The sequence below is a fragment of the Pristis pectinata genome, chromosome 31 (assembly GCF_009764475.1).
Source record: "Pristis pectinata isolate sPriPec2 chromosome 31, sPriPec2.1.pri, whole genome shotgun sequence".
In the NCBI taxonomy this organism is placed as follows: domain Eukaryota; kingdom Metazoa; phylum Chordata; class Chondrichthyes; order Rhinopristiformes; family Pristidae; genus Pristis; species Pristis pectinata.
Genome location: NC_067435.1, coordinates 4,689,816 through 4,707,296, shown reverse-complemented (window position 1 = coordinate 4,707,296; position 17,481 = coordinate 4,689,816). Strand labels below are relative to the sequence as shown.

The following is a 17,481-nucleotide window of genomic DNA, read 5'->3' as shown; positions in this document are numbered from 1 at the left end:
TTCAGCAAGCATCTCCACTTCTGACCTCATGACATAAGGAAGGTCTTTGATGAAGCAGTTGAAGATAGTTTGCCCTGGACACTGCATTGGGGGAACACCTGCGCAGGTGTCCTAGGGATGGGATGATTTTGACTTCAGTTTAGCCAAGGCTTCTTGAAGCAACACTCGGTCAACTCCCGTCTGGATGTAAAGGGCAGTCACTCCCACCTCACCTTGGGAATTCTGCTCGGGTCTTTGTTCTGGACAAGGACTGTGATGGGTTCCGGAGCTGAATAGTCCTGGCAACACTTGCATAATTTGGGCATCGATGAGGAAATGTGGCTTGATAGGCACTGGCAATATCCATCCTTTGCTGATGATTGAGAGAATTCTGTTTGAGCAGATTGAATTTGTGAATGAAGCATACCTGGGCAGTTTTCCATATTGTTGGGTAGATGCCAGTGTAGTAATTGTGCGGAATAACTTGGCTAGAGTCATGAATATTTCTGGAGTGCAATTCTTCAGTAGCATGGCCGGGATGTTGTCCGGCCATAGTCTTTGCTGTATCCAGTGCTCTCAGTCAATTCTTGATGAAATAGGGAGTGAATAGGAGACACAAGAGACTACAGATGCTGGAATCTGGAGCAACAAACAGTCTGCTGGAAGAACTCAGTGGGTTGAACAGCATCTGTGGGAGGAAAGGAATCGGATTAGCATGGGTCCTGATGCAGGGTTTCAATCCAAATCGTCGACAATTCCTTGACTTGATACTGGGTGGTCATGGTGAGGATCTCGGGAGGGAGCCAAGATGGATCACACGATCACAAGACAAAGGAGCAGAAGTAGGCCATTTGGCCCATCGAGTCTGCTCCATGAGCTAAACTAATACTATTCCTATCTAGCCCCAATTTCCGGCCTTATCCCCATATCGCTTGATACCTTGACTAATTAGATACCAATCAATCTGCTCCTCAAACGCCCCCAATGATCGGGCCTCCACAGCTGTATGTGGCAAAGAATTCCATAATTTCACTACCCTCTGGCTAAAAAAATTTCTCCTCATTTCTGTTTTAAACCGGTACCCTCTAATTTTAAGATTGTGCCTTCTAGTCCTGGACTCACCCACCAGGGGGAACAACTTAACCACATCTACTCTGTCCAGTCCTTTCAACATTCTAAATGTTTCTATGAGGTCCCCTCTCATTCTTCTGTACTCCAGTGAGTACAGTCCAAGAGCCGACAAACGCTCATCATAGGTAAGCCCTTTCATTCCAGGATCATCACTTCTGGTACAGCATACTTAGCTCACTAAGGCTCAGCTGGATTGAAGAACAATCTAATTAGTCCCCTTCCACAAACCCACCCTTTCCCATTTTCCTGAATTCTTTTTCTCCTTCATGTTGTTGTCTTTATCCATCCACAGAATGTGGTGTCAGGGGCAAGGCCAGCATTTAGTAAGTATCTTTAATTGGCCTCCTGAAGAGGCCCTTGAGAATTTACTTCCTGAACCACAGCAGTCCATGTAGTGAACTGCTCCCACTGAGTTGTTGGGTAGAAGAGTTCCAGGGTTTAGACGTAGTGACAACAAAGGAACATTAATGTATTTTCAAGTCAGGATGGTGTTTAACTTGAAGGGAACTTCAGGTGGTGACGTTCCCACTGGCTTTGTCCTTCTAGGCATCAGAGATCGCACTTTTGGGAAGGGGCCGTTGAACAAGCCTTGAAGAGTTCATGGTGGTACTGCAGATGCTTTACCTGCAGGCATGGTGTGGGTCGAGGAAGAAGTGAGTGTTTAGTATGGCCTAGATGGTGGTGAGCTACTTGCATTGCTGGAGGTGTACACGTTCAGGCAAGTGAGAGTATTCCATCACACTTGCCTTGTGGGTGATCAGAAAGGTGTGGGCAACATGGTGGCTTCTCACAGCTCCAGGGACTCAGGTCCAATTCTGACTTCGGGTGCTGTCCGTGCAGAGTTTGCAAGTCCTCCTGGTGTTCCCTCCCACGTCCCAAAGACATCCTAAAGGCTAATTGGCCATTGTAAATTTTCCCTTGGCATAGGTTAATGGCAAAAAAAGTCAAGAAGGAGGATTTGATGGGGTTGTGCAGGTGATAATAAGGCTTTGGGTGTCAATTGGTGAGTCACATACCACAGAGCACCCAGGCTCTGATGTGATCTTGTGGCCACATATTTACATGGCTGATCCACTTCGGTTTCTGGTCTTTGGTGATCGTAGATGTAAATGGTGGGGATCTGGTGTTAGTAATGCTGTTGAATGTCATTGGCAAGATGGTTAGACTATGCCTTATCCAATTTCCCTTGCAAGGCAGCTATCTATTGTGTATGCATCACTCCACGAGCCAGTGAATTCCAAACCGTAACTCTTTGCATAAAAAAGGTTTTTCTCATTTCATTTTCACTTATCTTAAACCTATGAGCTCTTTTTATTGAACTTTGAGCCACTGAAAACAATTTTTCTTTATTTACTCTGTCTAGATCCCTCCTGATTTTACACATCACTGCCAATCTCTTGGTTTTGTTACTCTGAGTAAGAATTCCGCTGTTAGAATTCACAGTCTTCAAGCACTGAAAAAGGCTTTTGGCACGCTGGCCTTTGTCAGTCAGGACACTGAGTATAAGAGTTGGGACGTTATGTTGAGGTTGTACAAAATGCTGATGAGGCTGCACTCAGAGTATTGTGTTCAGTTTTGCTCACCCTGCTATAGGAAAGATGTTATTAAACTGGAAAGAAGGAGGATATTAAACAAAGATGTTGCCAGGACTTGAGGGACTGAGTTATAGGGAGAGTTGGACAGGCTAGGACATTTTTTCCTTGGAGCGTAGGAAAACGAGTGGTGATCTTATAGAGGTGTATAAAACCATGAGGGGCATAGATAGGGTGAATGCAATCAAGGGCTGGGGAATCAAGAACTAGAGGGTATAGTTTTAAGGTGAGAGGGGAAAGATTTAATAGGAACTTGAAGGGCAACTTTTTTAAACGGAGGGAGCTACGTATATGGAACGAGCTGCCAGAGGAAGTGGTTGAGGCAGGTACAATAACAACTCTTAAAAGGCACTTGGACAGGTCCATGGATAGGAAAGGTATAGAAGGTTATAGGCAACACACAAGCTAATGGGACCACCTTGGATGGGCATCTTGGTTGGCATGGACCGGTTGGGCTGAAGGGCCTGTTTAAGTGTTCTATGACTCTATGACACTCCGATACCCGTGTCACAGCACAGCTGATGGGGATGCTGTGGGTAAACCCTATCTTTCTTTTCAAAGGCAGGCGGCGATTTGTCAAAGAGCGCTGCTGAAAGATGTCAACTCCTGATCCTCCAATGGGAGGCACACCTCGGCCAGGCCCCTCCCCAGGACCTGGACCCTCGCCTGGATCAATGCTGGGCCCCAGTCCTGGCCCTTCACCCGGCTCGGCACACAGCATGATGGGACCTAGTCCAGGCCCCCCATCTGCAGGTCATTCCATGAATCCTCAGGGACCTGGAGGTTACCCAGCAGAGAGCATCCATCAACTTCATAAGGTAACCAGGCAGAAGTTTGTGCGAAAATCTTTAATCTTGTGACGCAAGTGTGACGAGTGTATGAGAAATAACCTGAAAGCACTTTAGAATTGTAAAAGGACACTCATGAAGTCTGACGGGTGGTTTTTGCTGAAACACACGGAACGCTGGAGGAGTTCGGCAGGTCGTGCAGCATCTGTGGAGGGAAATGGAGAGTTGACGTTTCGGATCGAGACCCTTCATATGGACCCTTCATCTTCACCAGCCCATCCATCGTTGACTCCCCATTCCCCTCGAGAGATGCTGCCTGACCTGCTGAGTGCCTCCAGCATTCTGTGTGTTACTCCAGATTCCAGCATCTGCCGTCTCTTGTGTCTCCTGGTTTCCGCTGATGTTGGTCGGGCACCAACGCCAGTGTTCCTGTTCAGATGTCCATGGAATCTTACAGCATAGGAGGCTATTCAGCCCATTGTACCTGCCCCAGCTCTTTGAAATCCAGTTCGTCACACACCGTTCATGCCCCACAGCCTGTTGAATGTTTTGTTTTTATCTGATTCCTCAAATCCTCTCTTTAATGGACACAATCATCGCTTGCTTTGGTTGTCCATCCTGAACCTCTGTCAGCTCTCCATTCATACGTGTGAGGAACAGGAGTAGGCCACTCGGCCCCTCAAATCTGCTCTGTCCTTTAATAAGACCATGGCTAATCTGATTGTAAGCTCACTCCAGGCTACCCCTGGTGACCTTTCACTCTCTTGCTTATTGATCATCCATCTCTCTCTGCCTTGAACACATTCAAAGACCTTCCACAGCCATCTGAGAAGGGTTCCAAAGACTCACGACACTGTGAGAGTAAAAATTAACACTGTGGGCAACCCCTTATATCTAGATTCTTCCTCAAAAGGATGCATCTTCTTCACTTCCCTTGGAGTCTTCTCCTTCCGTCCTACCTCATCATGCCAAAGTCTGCATTACTGCATCTCCCTCAGTCCGCCTACCACAGCCCACAGCATAGAACATAGAACACTACAGCACAGTACAGGCCCTTCGGCCCACAATGTCGGGCTGACATTTTATCCTGCTCTAAGATCTATCCTACCCTTCCCTCAAATTTTCTCTATCATTCATGTGTCTATCTAAGAGTCTCTTAAATGTCCCTAATGTAGCTGCCCCCACATCTCTGCAGGCAGTGCATTCCACACACCCACCACTCTCTGTGTAAAAAAAACTTACCTTTGATGTCCCTCTTATACCTTCATCCAATCACCTTAAAATTATGCCCCCTCATGTTAGCCATTGTTGCCCTGGGAAAAAGTCTCTGACTGTCCACTTGATCTATGCCTTTTATCATCTTGTGCACCTCTATCAACTCACCTCTCATCCTCCTTCTCTGCAAAAAGCATCTTTAGAACTATTGCTGCCTACATCTAACCACCAGCCTGTAAGTAATTCTGATGCTCTTCCACTTTTCCAACCATGCCCAAGGTTTCTAAACTGTTTCTACGGTTTCTTCAGAAAATATTTTCCTTGGTAACGAGATAGGCTCCCTCTATGTGAACACAGGTGCCCAAACTTTTCTAACGTGGATTTAAAGTGGCTTTCCAAACATCTGTGGTGAGGGGAAGAAGTTTTCAAGATTACAGTTGACGCCGTGACCACTGCAGGGGTGTTTTGGCTGCTACTCAGGTTCCAGAAGTGGTGGGGCCCTAATAGCTAAAAAAAACAGCAAGAAGATGACTTTTTTAAATGTTTTAAGCTCCCGACTGTTCTGATTAGGAATGTACTGACGGAAAGTTCAGCAGAAGCAGAACTGAGGGGAACTTTGCAAAGGAAGTTGAATGAGTTCTTGAAAAGGAAAACAGTTCAGGGATATGGAAATAAGGACAGAAGAACATGACTAATTGGATAGTTCTTTCAAAACACTGGGACATGCACAGTGGGACAAATGCTTCCTTCATACCTGCAAGATTCTATGAATTAATTGTGTTTCATTTTATATTTTTTGAAATTGTAATCAATATTTTGCATAAAGTCTTCTGTTGAAGTCTTCTGCATAAAGTTTTATCTGCCATTAGTAATCTCTGGTACAGGACATTACAGTATAATAATCTGAACGTGTTGCCTCTTTGTGCATGTTAAAATGAATCTACATTTTTATCCCTATATCCTGTTTGTGAATTCCTATGCTTTATAACCTCTGACAAGCTACTTTCGACCTGTATATACTCACATTCTTGTGCCATGTCACTTTGCATAATCTCCCTGGATACCATAAACTTCTGCTGCATTCTTGCCCATAAATATTGTCTCTGTATAATATCCTAATCTATGATACCTCTTAGTAAAGCACCTTAGCTATCATTTTTTTGTGTAACACCCTGATTAACCATACTGTTTGGTATAACACCCCAATATACTACACCCCTCCTTGCCACTTTGAAATACCATAACCTTGATTATGCTTAAAGCCCTGTTGTACCATTTTGCTCTGTGTACCACCCATATCTGCTACTGATCTCCTAATGCACTTTGATATACCATAGCTCTCTCTTTATTCCCTCTCCTGTTATGCCAGTTTATTTGTTTGGCCTGACTCCTAATATCTGCTTCAGGGATACTTCAAGCATTTCTTGTTGTTTATTGATGTTAAACAGTTAAGTTCTGGCTGTGTTCCTCTGCTTATCACTCCGTAACTCGGTGTCACTGTTGGCTGAAAGGGTGACTTTGACATTTCAGCTGCAACACGTGCGGTAAGCAGAATTCATTGTGCTAATCAGCGTCTGCAGGCTGGTGGAAGGCTGCTTCAGTAGGAAGCATATCAGTTGCTCCTTCTCGCCTTCTCTCCAAGCCTCCCTTTGCGTTACCTCTCACGTGCGTGCACTTTGCCATTTGTACCGGCTGCTTACACAGCAGAGACCTTCGAGGTTCCCACTGCAGCCTGGGTTTGGGATTGCTGGGTTAACAGCAGCTGAAGCTTGCCTTCACCACCCCCACACACAACTCCCCAGTCCCGTTGCATCTGTTTCCTCGGGAGCCCAGCTCCACAGAGCACCAGAAGGCTGTGACATTAATGGATTGCACAGTCGCTGGTAGGGGCTGTGTAACTGCAGCTCCCTGCTAGTTGAAGGGGACGCTGCCTCCAACGTCTTGTTTCTTTGCAGGCTATGGAATCAATGCACGAGAAGGTGATGCCTGATGACCCACGCTACAGTCAGATGAAAAGCATCGGCATGAGGTCAAGTGGACACAGTGGCATGGGACCACCACCCAGCCCAATGGACCAGCATTCTCAAGGTACAGCATCTGCTTCTGTGCAGTACTACTCTTCTCGTTTGCTTAATATTTAAAGCAACACATCATTTCCCTGGATAAAACTATTTTGTTCTTTATCTTTTGAGCTTCCACTTCACACTGTCCATTTAACCTACCCCTGGGGTCTTGCAGTGACTGCTGCTGGAATTGGACTCCACCCGATTCAATGGCGTTTGTTTCCCGTACTGAAAACTCCAATGCCCTTTTATTAACGTGCCAAGTTCCACGTACCCACCATTTTGCTGCATTCAACACACAATCTGCTGGAGGAACTCAACAGGTCAAGCAGCATCTGTGGGGGGTGGGGGTGGGGGGTAAAGGAATTGTCGACATTTCAGGTCGAAACCCTGCATCGGGACTTTCCTGTAGACAGTTCCTTTCCCCCCCACAGATGCTGCTCAACCTGCTGAGTTCCTCCAGCAGATTGTTTGTTGTTCCAGATTCCAGCATCTGCAGTCTCTTGGGTCTCCAACGCGTGTGTTCGCTGACCTGTCTGACTTAGAATCAGGCAATCTGACAACTTTTAACATTCTCGCCCCGCGAATATGTGTCCTGATTACTTCCATCTTCCCACATGCTCCACTCCGTCTCTGTAACCTCCCCCTGCCCAATGATCCCCCTGTCCTCTTCCATGTTCCCAGTTGCCCCTGGCACTACCACATAGCTTTATCTGCCTGGATCTTAATCTCAGGATCAGAATTCAGAATCAGAATCAGAATTAGGTTTATTATCACTGACTTATACAAAGTGAAACTTCTTGTCTTGCAGCTGCAGTACAGTGCAAAGACATAAAATTACTATAAATTACAAAATAAATAAATAGTGCAAAACAAAAGGAATAACAAGGTAGTGTTCATGGGTTCACAGACCATTCAGAAATCTGATGGTGGAGGGGAAAAAGCTGTTCCTGAAACGTTGAGTGTGGGTCTTCAGGCTCCTGTACCTCCTCCCTGATCGTAGTAACGAGAAGAGGGCATGTCCCAGATGGTGAGAGGTCTTGGTGATGGATGCCACCTTCTTGAGGCACTGCCTCTTGAAGATGTCCTCGATGGTGGGGAGGGTCGTTCCCACGATGGAGCTAGCTGAGTCTACAACCCTCTATAACTTCTCTAGAAATCAGTCACTAAGCATCTTCAGGTCTCCTTTAAAAGCTACCTATTTGACTAAGCTATTGATTGCCAGTCTCCTGATAGCGCCTCATGTTGCTTGAAGTCTTGCTTGGCAATATTTCTGTGAAGTGCCTTGGTCATGAATATAGTAGTGATGTAAATGTAAGTAGTTGCTGTTTAAGGAGCAGAAGGTGTAAATATAACCTGCCACAAGTCTTCAATTTCAGGTTACCCTTCTCCACTGGGAGGTCCTGAGCACGCCCCAAGCCCTGTGCCTGCTAATGGCCCACCTTCAGGACCACCCATGCCTCCTGGACCAGGTGGCCTTCCTATGGATGGTGGAGAGCCCCAGAATGTCGGACAGCAAAGCCGAGGACCCTCGCCTTTCAACCAGGGACAGCTGCATCAGCTGCGAGCGCAGATCATGGCGTACAAGATGTTGGCAAGAGGCCAGCCCATCCCGGACCATCTACAGCTGGCTGTCCAGGGGAAGAGACCCCTGCCAGGCATGCAGCAGCAGATGTCATCACTACCTCCACCCTCTACCCCTGCCACTGGAGCAGCTTCTGTCCCAACACCAGGGAACTACAACAGGCCACTCGGTACCTGACTCTTTTATCTCTTGACGGGTCGCGCTCTTGACTTACATTGACTGCTGGCATTGGTATGCTGGCCAAGTTCCAGTGAAAAGCAGGCAGCCTCCTGCCTGCAATTGCACAGGATGACAAATGTGCTCCTGTCTCACCAACTCACCAGGACCTCATCTGAGCTCAAGTATTTAATGATCTACAATATTTGGCACTGCATGCCACACATACATAACATATGTCTCAAAATCCTTTATCATTAGGATTGCTGCAAATCTAACTAGACCCATAGACAGATGTGTAGCAGTACAAAATAATGAAGGGTTTTGATGTAATAAGGAAGGAAAAACTGTTTAAACTGGCAGGAGGGTCAGTAGCTGGAGGATACAGATTTAGGATAATTGGCTAAAGAACCAGAGGGAGTTGAGGAGAATATATTTAACGTGGTTAGTTGTTGAGATCTGGTATGCAGTGTCTAAAAGAACAGTGGAAGTAAATCCAATCATAGCTTAGGGACTGGATAAATATTGGAAGAGAAAAGTTTGCTGGGCTGGAACAAGCCAGATAGTGGGACTAATGGAGATCTCGTTCAAAGTGCTGACCCCAATGCAATGGGGTGAATGGCCTTCTGTACCATATGAACCTGTTTAAATGAAAGAGAGAGCCCCATTTATCATCCAGACATCAAGAGGAATCTTCTGGTGGAGTTCCTCAGGGTATATTTTCAATGAAGCTCGAAGGGTGTTCAATTGCTGAGGGTGGGGTAGAATAAACATTAAGACTGAGATTGCTCAAATATAATTGCCCAGAGCTGGGAACCTTGAGTATAAATTGCTAGATTATCGCTTCCCACCTTGTTCTTGCTTCTTGACAGGCTTGCACCTTTGGTAACACATAGCCATTGGTTAGGGTACTCAGTGCTGGGACACTGGGGATTGCAGCAATGGGTACCAGTGTATGGCAATGGGTATGGACACCTTGCACTGGGGCACTAGTATAGTAGGCCACTAGTGAATTGGTGTAGAGAGCACTGCAGGAGCAGTGGATTGAGGAACCCACTCTGGTTTCGCTACACCCTTACTTCCCCATCAGACCTCTGTTCCTCTGGAGTCGTGAGGAACTCCCAAGTGCATGTCTGTGCAGGGATGAAGACACTGGAGATTAGGGGGACCACAAATTTGTTAGAGCCAATAGGAGTTTGATTCATTGGCAGCCTGGAACTAGCTGTGCACCCATGGGAAAAGGGAGAACTATTTGAATATCTTGGCAGGAGCAATAGCCTAATTTCAGCACTTGCCAAATCTCAGTCCCCCACTAGAACTTGATTTTTTTATCTTTATTTCACCCATATCATTGCGCCCATTTTGATTTTGGCTTTCTTCTGCTTCATTGAGTTGCCTGGGACTATACTCGCTGGAATTCGGAAGAATGAGAGGGGATCTTACAGAAACGTTTAAAGTTATGAAAGGGATAGATAAGACAGAGGCAGAAAAGTTGTTTCCACTGGTAGGTGAGACTAGAACTAGGGGACATAGCCTCAAGATTCAGGGGAGTAGATTTAGGAGGAGGTGAGGAGGAACTGCTTTTCCCAGAGAGTAGTGAATCTGTGGAATTGTCTGTCCAGGGAAGCAGTAGAGGCTGCCTCATTAAATATATTTAAGACAAAGTTAGATTTTTGTATAGTAGGGGAATTAAGGGTTATGGGATAAAGACAGGTAGATGGAGCTGAGTTCATGGCCAGATCAGCCATGATCTTATTGAATGGCAGAGCAGGCTTGACGGGCCAGATGGCCGTCTCCTGCACCTGTTTCTTATGTTCTTATGTTCTTGTCTTTTTCCTCCTCGCTCCTTTGTTACAGGCATGGGAGCATCCAACATGATGCCTCCTGGATCTGCTGGAGTCAATCAGGGAATGCAATGCCAGCCTCCTGGTGGCCCGTCCAAACCCTGGCCAGAAGGTAAGGCCCTTGGGATAATCAGGAAAACCAGCTGGAAGGTCAAGGATCACAGGACAGGACCTTCCAGAGGGTAACAGTGATAGGGCAGTGAGCGTGAGATCCCCAGGCTTATATTCTGGTGGATCATGGGACCAAAGGCTCTGAGGAGATCTAGATTTTAGATAGAGAGTCATAAAGCACAGAAATAGGCCATTCAGTCCATCGAGTCTGTGCTGACCATCAATCACCCATTTGCACTAATCTTACATTTTTTATTCTCCCTACACTCTCAAAGACTTCCCCCCAGATTCTACCACTCACCCATGCACCAGGGACAATTTACAGTGGCCAGTTATCCAACCAATCCACATTTTTGAGAATTGGGAAGAAACCAGAGCACCCAGAGGAAACCCCCGTGGTCACAGGGACAACATGCAAACTCCACACAGACAACACCTGAGGTTAGGATTGAACCCGAGTCTCTGGTGCTGTGAGGCAGTGGATCTACTAGATGTGCCATAGTGCTGTCCTCTTCCTGAGGAGTGAGGTGGAGAAAGTGCGGTGAGTTTGATTTCAACATAGTGAGGGGAAGAAGCTTTAAAGTGGAGCAACAAGAGTGGAAAAGTTACAGGAGCACTTTGGAAGGGTTGAGCTGGCTTATTTATTCGTGGCATTGAAGGTTGAATGGTGGTCTAATCCAATGACTTTAGAAGGATGTGATTGTACAGCTAACGACAAACTGTTTCCCATAGTGAAGGAATCAGCTGTAATGCCTGGGACCAGAGACATGAGTTCAAACACTATCTCAGTAGCTGGAAAAATTAAATTCAATGACGTAAATAAATTTGGAGTTTAAAAACAGTTAGAAATATAGAAAGCTAAACCCAGGCAAATGGGACTGGCTTGGGTGGGCATCTTGGTCAACATGGATGAGCTGGGCCGAAGGGCCTGTTTCCCTGCTGTAAGACTCTTTGACTCTAAATGGCCACCATAAAGTTACAAATTGACATTAAAAACCCGCTTGGTTTATTGATGTCCTTTAGCAAGGGAAATCTAACCTTTTCTGTTCTGGCCTGTGTGTAACTTGTGATGGACTCTTAAATGCCCCCCTGGAATAATACATTAAGCCACAGTTCCCAGGCAAGAGGGATGGGTCCTGTGAAAGGAAAGGGGAGCAGTAAAATTAATGGCGGGCCATTCGAAAGGGGAGTCAGGGAGCAACTTTTACACACAAAGAGTAGCAGAAATATGAAAATCTGTCCCTCAAAGAGCCGGGGGCCAGGGTGTGAGGCAACTGGAGCTTTCAGAACTTAGGTTCTTGTTACCTTAAGATGTCGAGGGACATGGAAGCAAAGCAGGAAAATGGAGTCAAATTGAAGACCAACTGTGATCTGTAGATAGTAGAATAGATTTAAGGGGCTGAATGACCTGCTCGTCCTCAAATATAAGCATTAATCAAGGTAGTGTTGGTTTAAAAGTGACAAAAAGCTTGCAATTGTTGAGGGCTGGACAGAGAATCTGAATTAGTTAAAGACCAAGGGACATGTCCTCTGTAATTTGTGAGACCCAATGAGAATAAACACCATTCTGATACAGTTTCCAAAATGCCTTTAAGCAGAAGTCAGAAGTAGTTTCTACCTTCTTGTGATGGAAATGGTGTGATGTGGTTTTCATAGCTCACCACAAAACACTAAGGAGTCACGTGACGTTTGAGCTATGAAGTATTTCCCAACGATCCTGCTGCTGATATGATCTGTGGGGTTGATTGCTTCCTTCCCTAAAGCACGGGTAATACACATCTGATGACAGCTGAGCTTTACTCCTGACGGTATCTCAGAATGATGAGGTTATGTCCCTTTGGATGGAAGAAGAAATGTGTTCACTTTTTACCACCGCTCCCCTCCCATTTGAGAGAGATTTATTAAGAGAGGTGTACTGTGAAGGAGACAGGAAGTACACCATGTTCTTCTTGGAATACAACCATGGAATCTGTAGTACAGATTGTAGCCACTGGAACTAGCATGCAGACAGGGAAAATATTCACTAATAGCTTGGCTCACCTATCAACTGAAAATTTCCACTGCTTCATTAATAATCTTCATGAAGCTGGCAGCCTCAATGGCTGGTGCTCTTGCCTCTGGGGTCCAATCCCACTCCCAGGACTGGAGTAGAAAATCTTGGCTATTCCTGTCCTGTGCAATACTTGAGGGAGTGCTGCTCAATCGAATGTAATTTCTTTGAATGAGATCGAGTCTTGGAAGATACAGTAGGGGAACAGGCCCTTAGGCCCATTGAATTTGCACTACCAACCATCCATTTACACTCATCCTACACTAATCCCATTTTCTTCCTGCCTACATTATAATCAGCTCTCCCCAGATTCTACCACCCTAGATGCAACTTTACAGAGGCCATTCAACGTACCAAGCAGCGCGCATTTGGGGTGTGGGAGGAAACCAGAGCACCCAGAGGAAACCCATGCAGTCGCAGGGAGAATGCAAACTCCACACAGTGAGCGTCAGAGGTCAGAATTGAACCTGGGTCTCTGGCACTGGGAGACAGCGACTCTATCAGCTGCACCACTGTGGACAGCAAAGGAGAACGAGGGAAGAACAACAAGTTAATTCTTCCTCAACCAGCATCACTGAAAACAAGTTATTTGGCCGTTATCACATGGCTTCTTGTGAGAGCTTGCTGTGCTCAAATTTGGTGTCATACTTCCCAAATTGCAACGATGGCTACATTTTGTAATTTCCTCATTGACCGTGAAATACTTTGGGACATCCCGGAAGGTTGAAAGTGGGATATAAAGGAAAGGTCTTTCGTTATGTTCTGACTGATCTCACTACAGGTCATTGCCCAGGTTACTGTAGGGTTCCGTTCCTGTGAACTGTTCGTAACCCGGACAATTCGCAAGTCGGAAATGCGGTCACGAACCGAGTTCCCACCCAGCAGAAGATACCTGTGCCCCCTCAGCAGCCGGCAAATCCATCCCGCCGGTCTCCCAAGCGCTCGTTCGCATGTACAGGCTGTACGTAAGTCAGGCTGGGGATGACCTGATCCAACCCTCAGTAGAAGGAGAGTGGAGCGGTATTGGGTGGGAAATGGCCATCAGCTGGTATGATCAGTGGAGTTAGACGGCACCTCCTCAGAGTTCTTGCAGTCCTCACGGTGATCTTGTGATCTGTCTATTCCAGCTCCCATGGTCAATGCCACTGCTCCAGCCACAGCCCCTCAGAAGCTTGCTCCCCCCCAGCCCACTGGCCGACCTTCCCCCGCACCACCGGCCGTGCCCCCCACTGCCTCCCCGGTGATGCCCCCTCAGACGCAGTCGCCGGGGCAACCAGCTCAGCCGCCTCCTATGGTGCAGCACCATCAGAAGCAGAACCGGATCACCCCCATTCAGAAACCACGAGGGCTGGACCCAATCGAACTGCTGCAGGAACGCGAGTACCGGTAAGGAGCATGTTCATGGGCTGCACTGGCACAGTGCACTCAGACCACCTGCCGTTTGATGAGGGTTTGTCTTAAATTCCTCTCTTCTTTATCCATTGCTTGCTTCTCCCTGTGTAACTTCCTCCAGCCCTGGAGCTCCCCGAGGTTAGTAACTGGTTAGTACTGATTGTTCATGGGTTATGGCATTGCTGACCAATCCAGTACAGCTAAGGTAGATAATTGGTAATTGGTTTATTATTGTCACATGTACCGAGATACAGTGAAAAGCATTTGTTTGCATGCCATCCAGATCATTCTGTACATATGTACATTGAGGTAGTACAAAAGGGAAGGCAATAACAGAATGCAGAGTATAGTGTTACAGTTACAGAGAACGTGCAGTGCAGGCAGACTAACAAAGTGCAAGGGCGATGATGAGGTAGAATGAGAGATCAAGAGTTTACCTTTATCATTTAAGAGGTCCATTCAGGAGTTTTATAACAGTGGGAAAGAAGCTGTCCTTGAGCCTGGTGGTATGTGTTCTCCAGCTTCTGTTTGTTCTGCCTGATGGGAGAGGGGAGAAGAGGTTTACCAGGATGCTGCCTAGATTAGAGGGCATGTACTCTAAGGAGAGGTTAGACATACAAGGGTTGTTTTCTCTGGAGTGTCGGAGGCTGAGGGGAGACCTGATAGAAGTTTATAAAATTACGAGATGCATCGATAGAGTCGGTATCTTTCTTCCAGGGTCAAAATGTCTAATACCAGAGGGCATGTATTTAAGGTGAGAGGGGGTAAGTTCAAAGGAGATGTGCGGGGCAAGTTTTTTATGCAGAGAGTGGTGGGTGCCTGGAATGGGCTGCCAGGGGTGGTGGTGAAGGCAGGTATGATAGAGGCGTTTAAGAGGCTCTTAGGTAGGCAGATGAATGTGCAGGGAATGGAGGGAGATGGACCATGTGCAGGCAGAAGGGATTAGGTGTCATTAGCTTAATTAGTTTAGCACAACATCGTGGGCTGAAGGGCCTGTTCCTGTGCTGTGCTGTTCTATGTATAAATGACCGGGGTGGGAGGAGTCCTTGATTATGTTGGCTGCTTTCCCGAGGCAGCGGGAAGTGTAGTCAATGGAAGGGAGGGCAGCTCTAGTCTATTGTGCATCTCCCATTTTATTTGCTGCTCCTGTGCTTTCATCTCCAGGAACCAACCTCTGGAATTCCCTTCCCAACCTTCACTTTAACAAAGCCCACTTTCTGAGCAATCAGTTGAAGGTCTCCCAGATCCTCATAGACCAGGATATTGGAGGATTGTCAGATTAAATGTGGCGCCAATGTTTTAGGGTGTTGTGACAGGTCACATTTAATTAATAAGGTTCCTGTGAAGTGATGAGATGTTAAAATGTGTTCTGTACATGTTGTTGTTGTTGAGTACCAGGGGCTCCTCCTTGTCCCGAGTGCTCCTTCTGCTGGCAGCATTACAACACTGCAGCGTGTCGGGATCCAGTGATGCTTCGGTGTGACATTCTCTGCTCTTTAATGAAGCAAGTGAAAAAAGAGACAAGAAAATAGGAGCTTCAAGCCTGCCCCCACCATTTAATGTGATTGTGGTTGATCTACGCTGGCCTCAACTCCTCTTCTATGCTGTAGGCTGCCGTCTGTGTTGCCCTACCATTAAGACACGCTTCAGAAACTACAATTATGTGTTCTGAATTCTACATTATGCCCATGACAAGTCCTGACTGAACTTCTGTCTCCCAGGGCTTTCAGCTAGAGAAGGCGGGAGAACAGGCTTGAAAAAAAAAATCAGCCATGATTGAGTGGCAGAGCAGACTCGATGGGCCGAATGGCCTAATTCTGCTCCTATAGTTATCTTCTGGTTATGGCTCGCGCTGCTAACATTCAATTATGTCGGCAGGTTACAAGCACGAATTTCCCATCGGATCCAGGAACTGGAAAACCTTCCCGGCTCACTGGCGGGAGACCTCCGCACCAAAGCAACCATTGAACTCAAGGCCCTGCGGCTCCTTAACTTTCAGAGGCAGGTTTGTATTGGACCAGAGAAGTTCTGCTCTCACATCTGGCTCTGCCCCGTAACTGTGACCCCGCTGACTGCAAGTGACAAAATTAATAAATGCAACTGCATGCAATCTGAAAGCAGAATCCCGTGAGCAAGCTCCGTTTAGAGGTCATGCTATCAGCTCCCCACTGTGGGTTGAACCCTGCCCTGCCACTCTCAGACATGCTCAGCAGTACTGCCATGACAACAGGCTCTCCGCTGCACGCACACACACAGAGTTTCTGTTCATTGCCGCCTTTTCCTGTACAAGACACGTTCTCACTCTCCATCCCTGCTGCTGTGTTCTCCCCCCTCTCTCCCCCTCAGCAGAACAATGTTCCCCTTTTTGCTCTGCAGATCAGCAAACACACTCCATGAGAACAAAGAAACTCGTGGAAGCCCCTTAAACCTATTCCATCATTCAGTGAAACCATAAGTATATCTTAATTCTCTATACCAGTCTTTGCCTTATAATCTTGGTTGACAAAAGTCTATCAGTCTCAGAATTAAAATGAATACACCAAGTTTAATTGCTAGCAACACACAATCTGCTGGAGGAACTCAGTAGATTGAGCAGCATCTGTTGGGGTCAAAAACCCTGTATCAGGACTCTCAGTTGGTTGACTAAATTCCTTTCCCCCCCACACATGCTGCTTGACCTGCTGAGTTCCTCCAGTAGATTTTGTGTTGCACCAGATTCCAGCATCTGCAGTCTCTTGTAGGTTCATTGCCATTTGCAGAAGTGCTTCCAGACTTCACTTGCTGTAATTTTTAGACGATGTCCCTTTCATCTTAAACTCCCTGACCAGCAGAAATTTTCCTTTCTAACTAACCATGTATCTTTAAAAATTATCAATTAAATTACAAGCCCCACAAGCCTTCTTTTAACTTCATTTCATACTTTCTTTTCCTCCCATCAGCCCAGAGTTGAGCTCACCTTTCGTGAGCCTTTCTCTCAATTGGTTGACTCCAGTGAAGCTGTTTTATCAGGATTTAGGATAACAAAAAGATTTAAAATCCTAATACACTCCTAGGTTTGGACGTCACGGTGCCAGAAGATAAATATATTGAGAGGGAGAGAGCCTGTAGAGCATCCCGTGTGTGCCAGACACAGAAAATGAAACATCATCAGCCCCATCCTCTATGTACCAATCATGGAACCTTGAGCTAGAGGCCATTTTGTCCATTGTGCTTGTAAACTATCTCATTGACACGCTGGCTGAATATTCCCACTCCCCTGCACTTTGCCTGCACTATCCCCCTTTCAGTATTTAACCAATTCCCTTTGAAAGCCCCTGTGGAGGCAAGGTCAAACAGCACAGAAGCAGGCCCTTCGCCCACTGTATCCATGACGATTCCTAATTGCGCTAACCTATTCTCCCTACATTCACATAGACCCCTTCATATTCCACCTCTCGTCTACGCCCTTGGGGCTATTTACTGCAGCCAGTTAACCTACCCTCAAGTCTTTAGGATGTGGGAGGAAACCAGAGCACCAAGCAAAACCCATAAGGTCACAAACTCCACACAGATGGCACCTGAGGTCAGGATCGAAC

General features: G+C 46.4%; 1 protein-coding gene across 1 annotated transcript in view; it reads left to right on the top strand.

Annotated features, from left to right (window-relative positions):
* Positions 1-3,263: 3,263 nt before the first annotated feature.
* Positions 3,264-17,481, top strand: part of LOC127584887 (transcription activator BRG1-like) — an 81,506-nt gene continuing 67,288 nt past the window's right edge. Inside the window, 6 exon segments of the mRNA XM_052041857.1 lie at positions 3,264-3,520; positions 6,661-6,793; positions 8,148-8,522; positions 10,367-10,465; positions 13,642-13,900; positions 15,785-15,911. Coding sequence (XP_051897817.1) covers positions 3,299-3,520; positions 6,661-6,793; positions 8,148-8,522; positions 10,367-10,465; positions 13,642-13,900; positions 15,785-15,911 — 1,215 coding nt within the window. The 5' untranslated portion in view covers positions 3,264-3,298.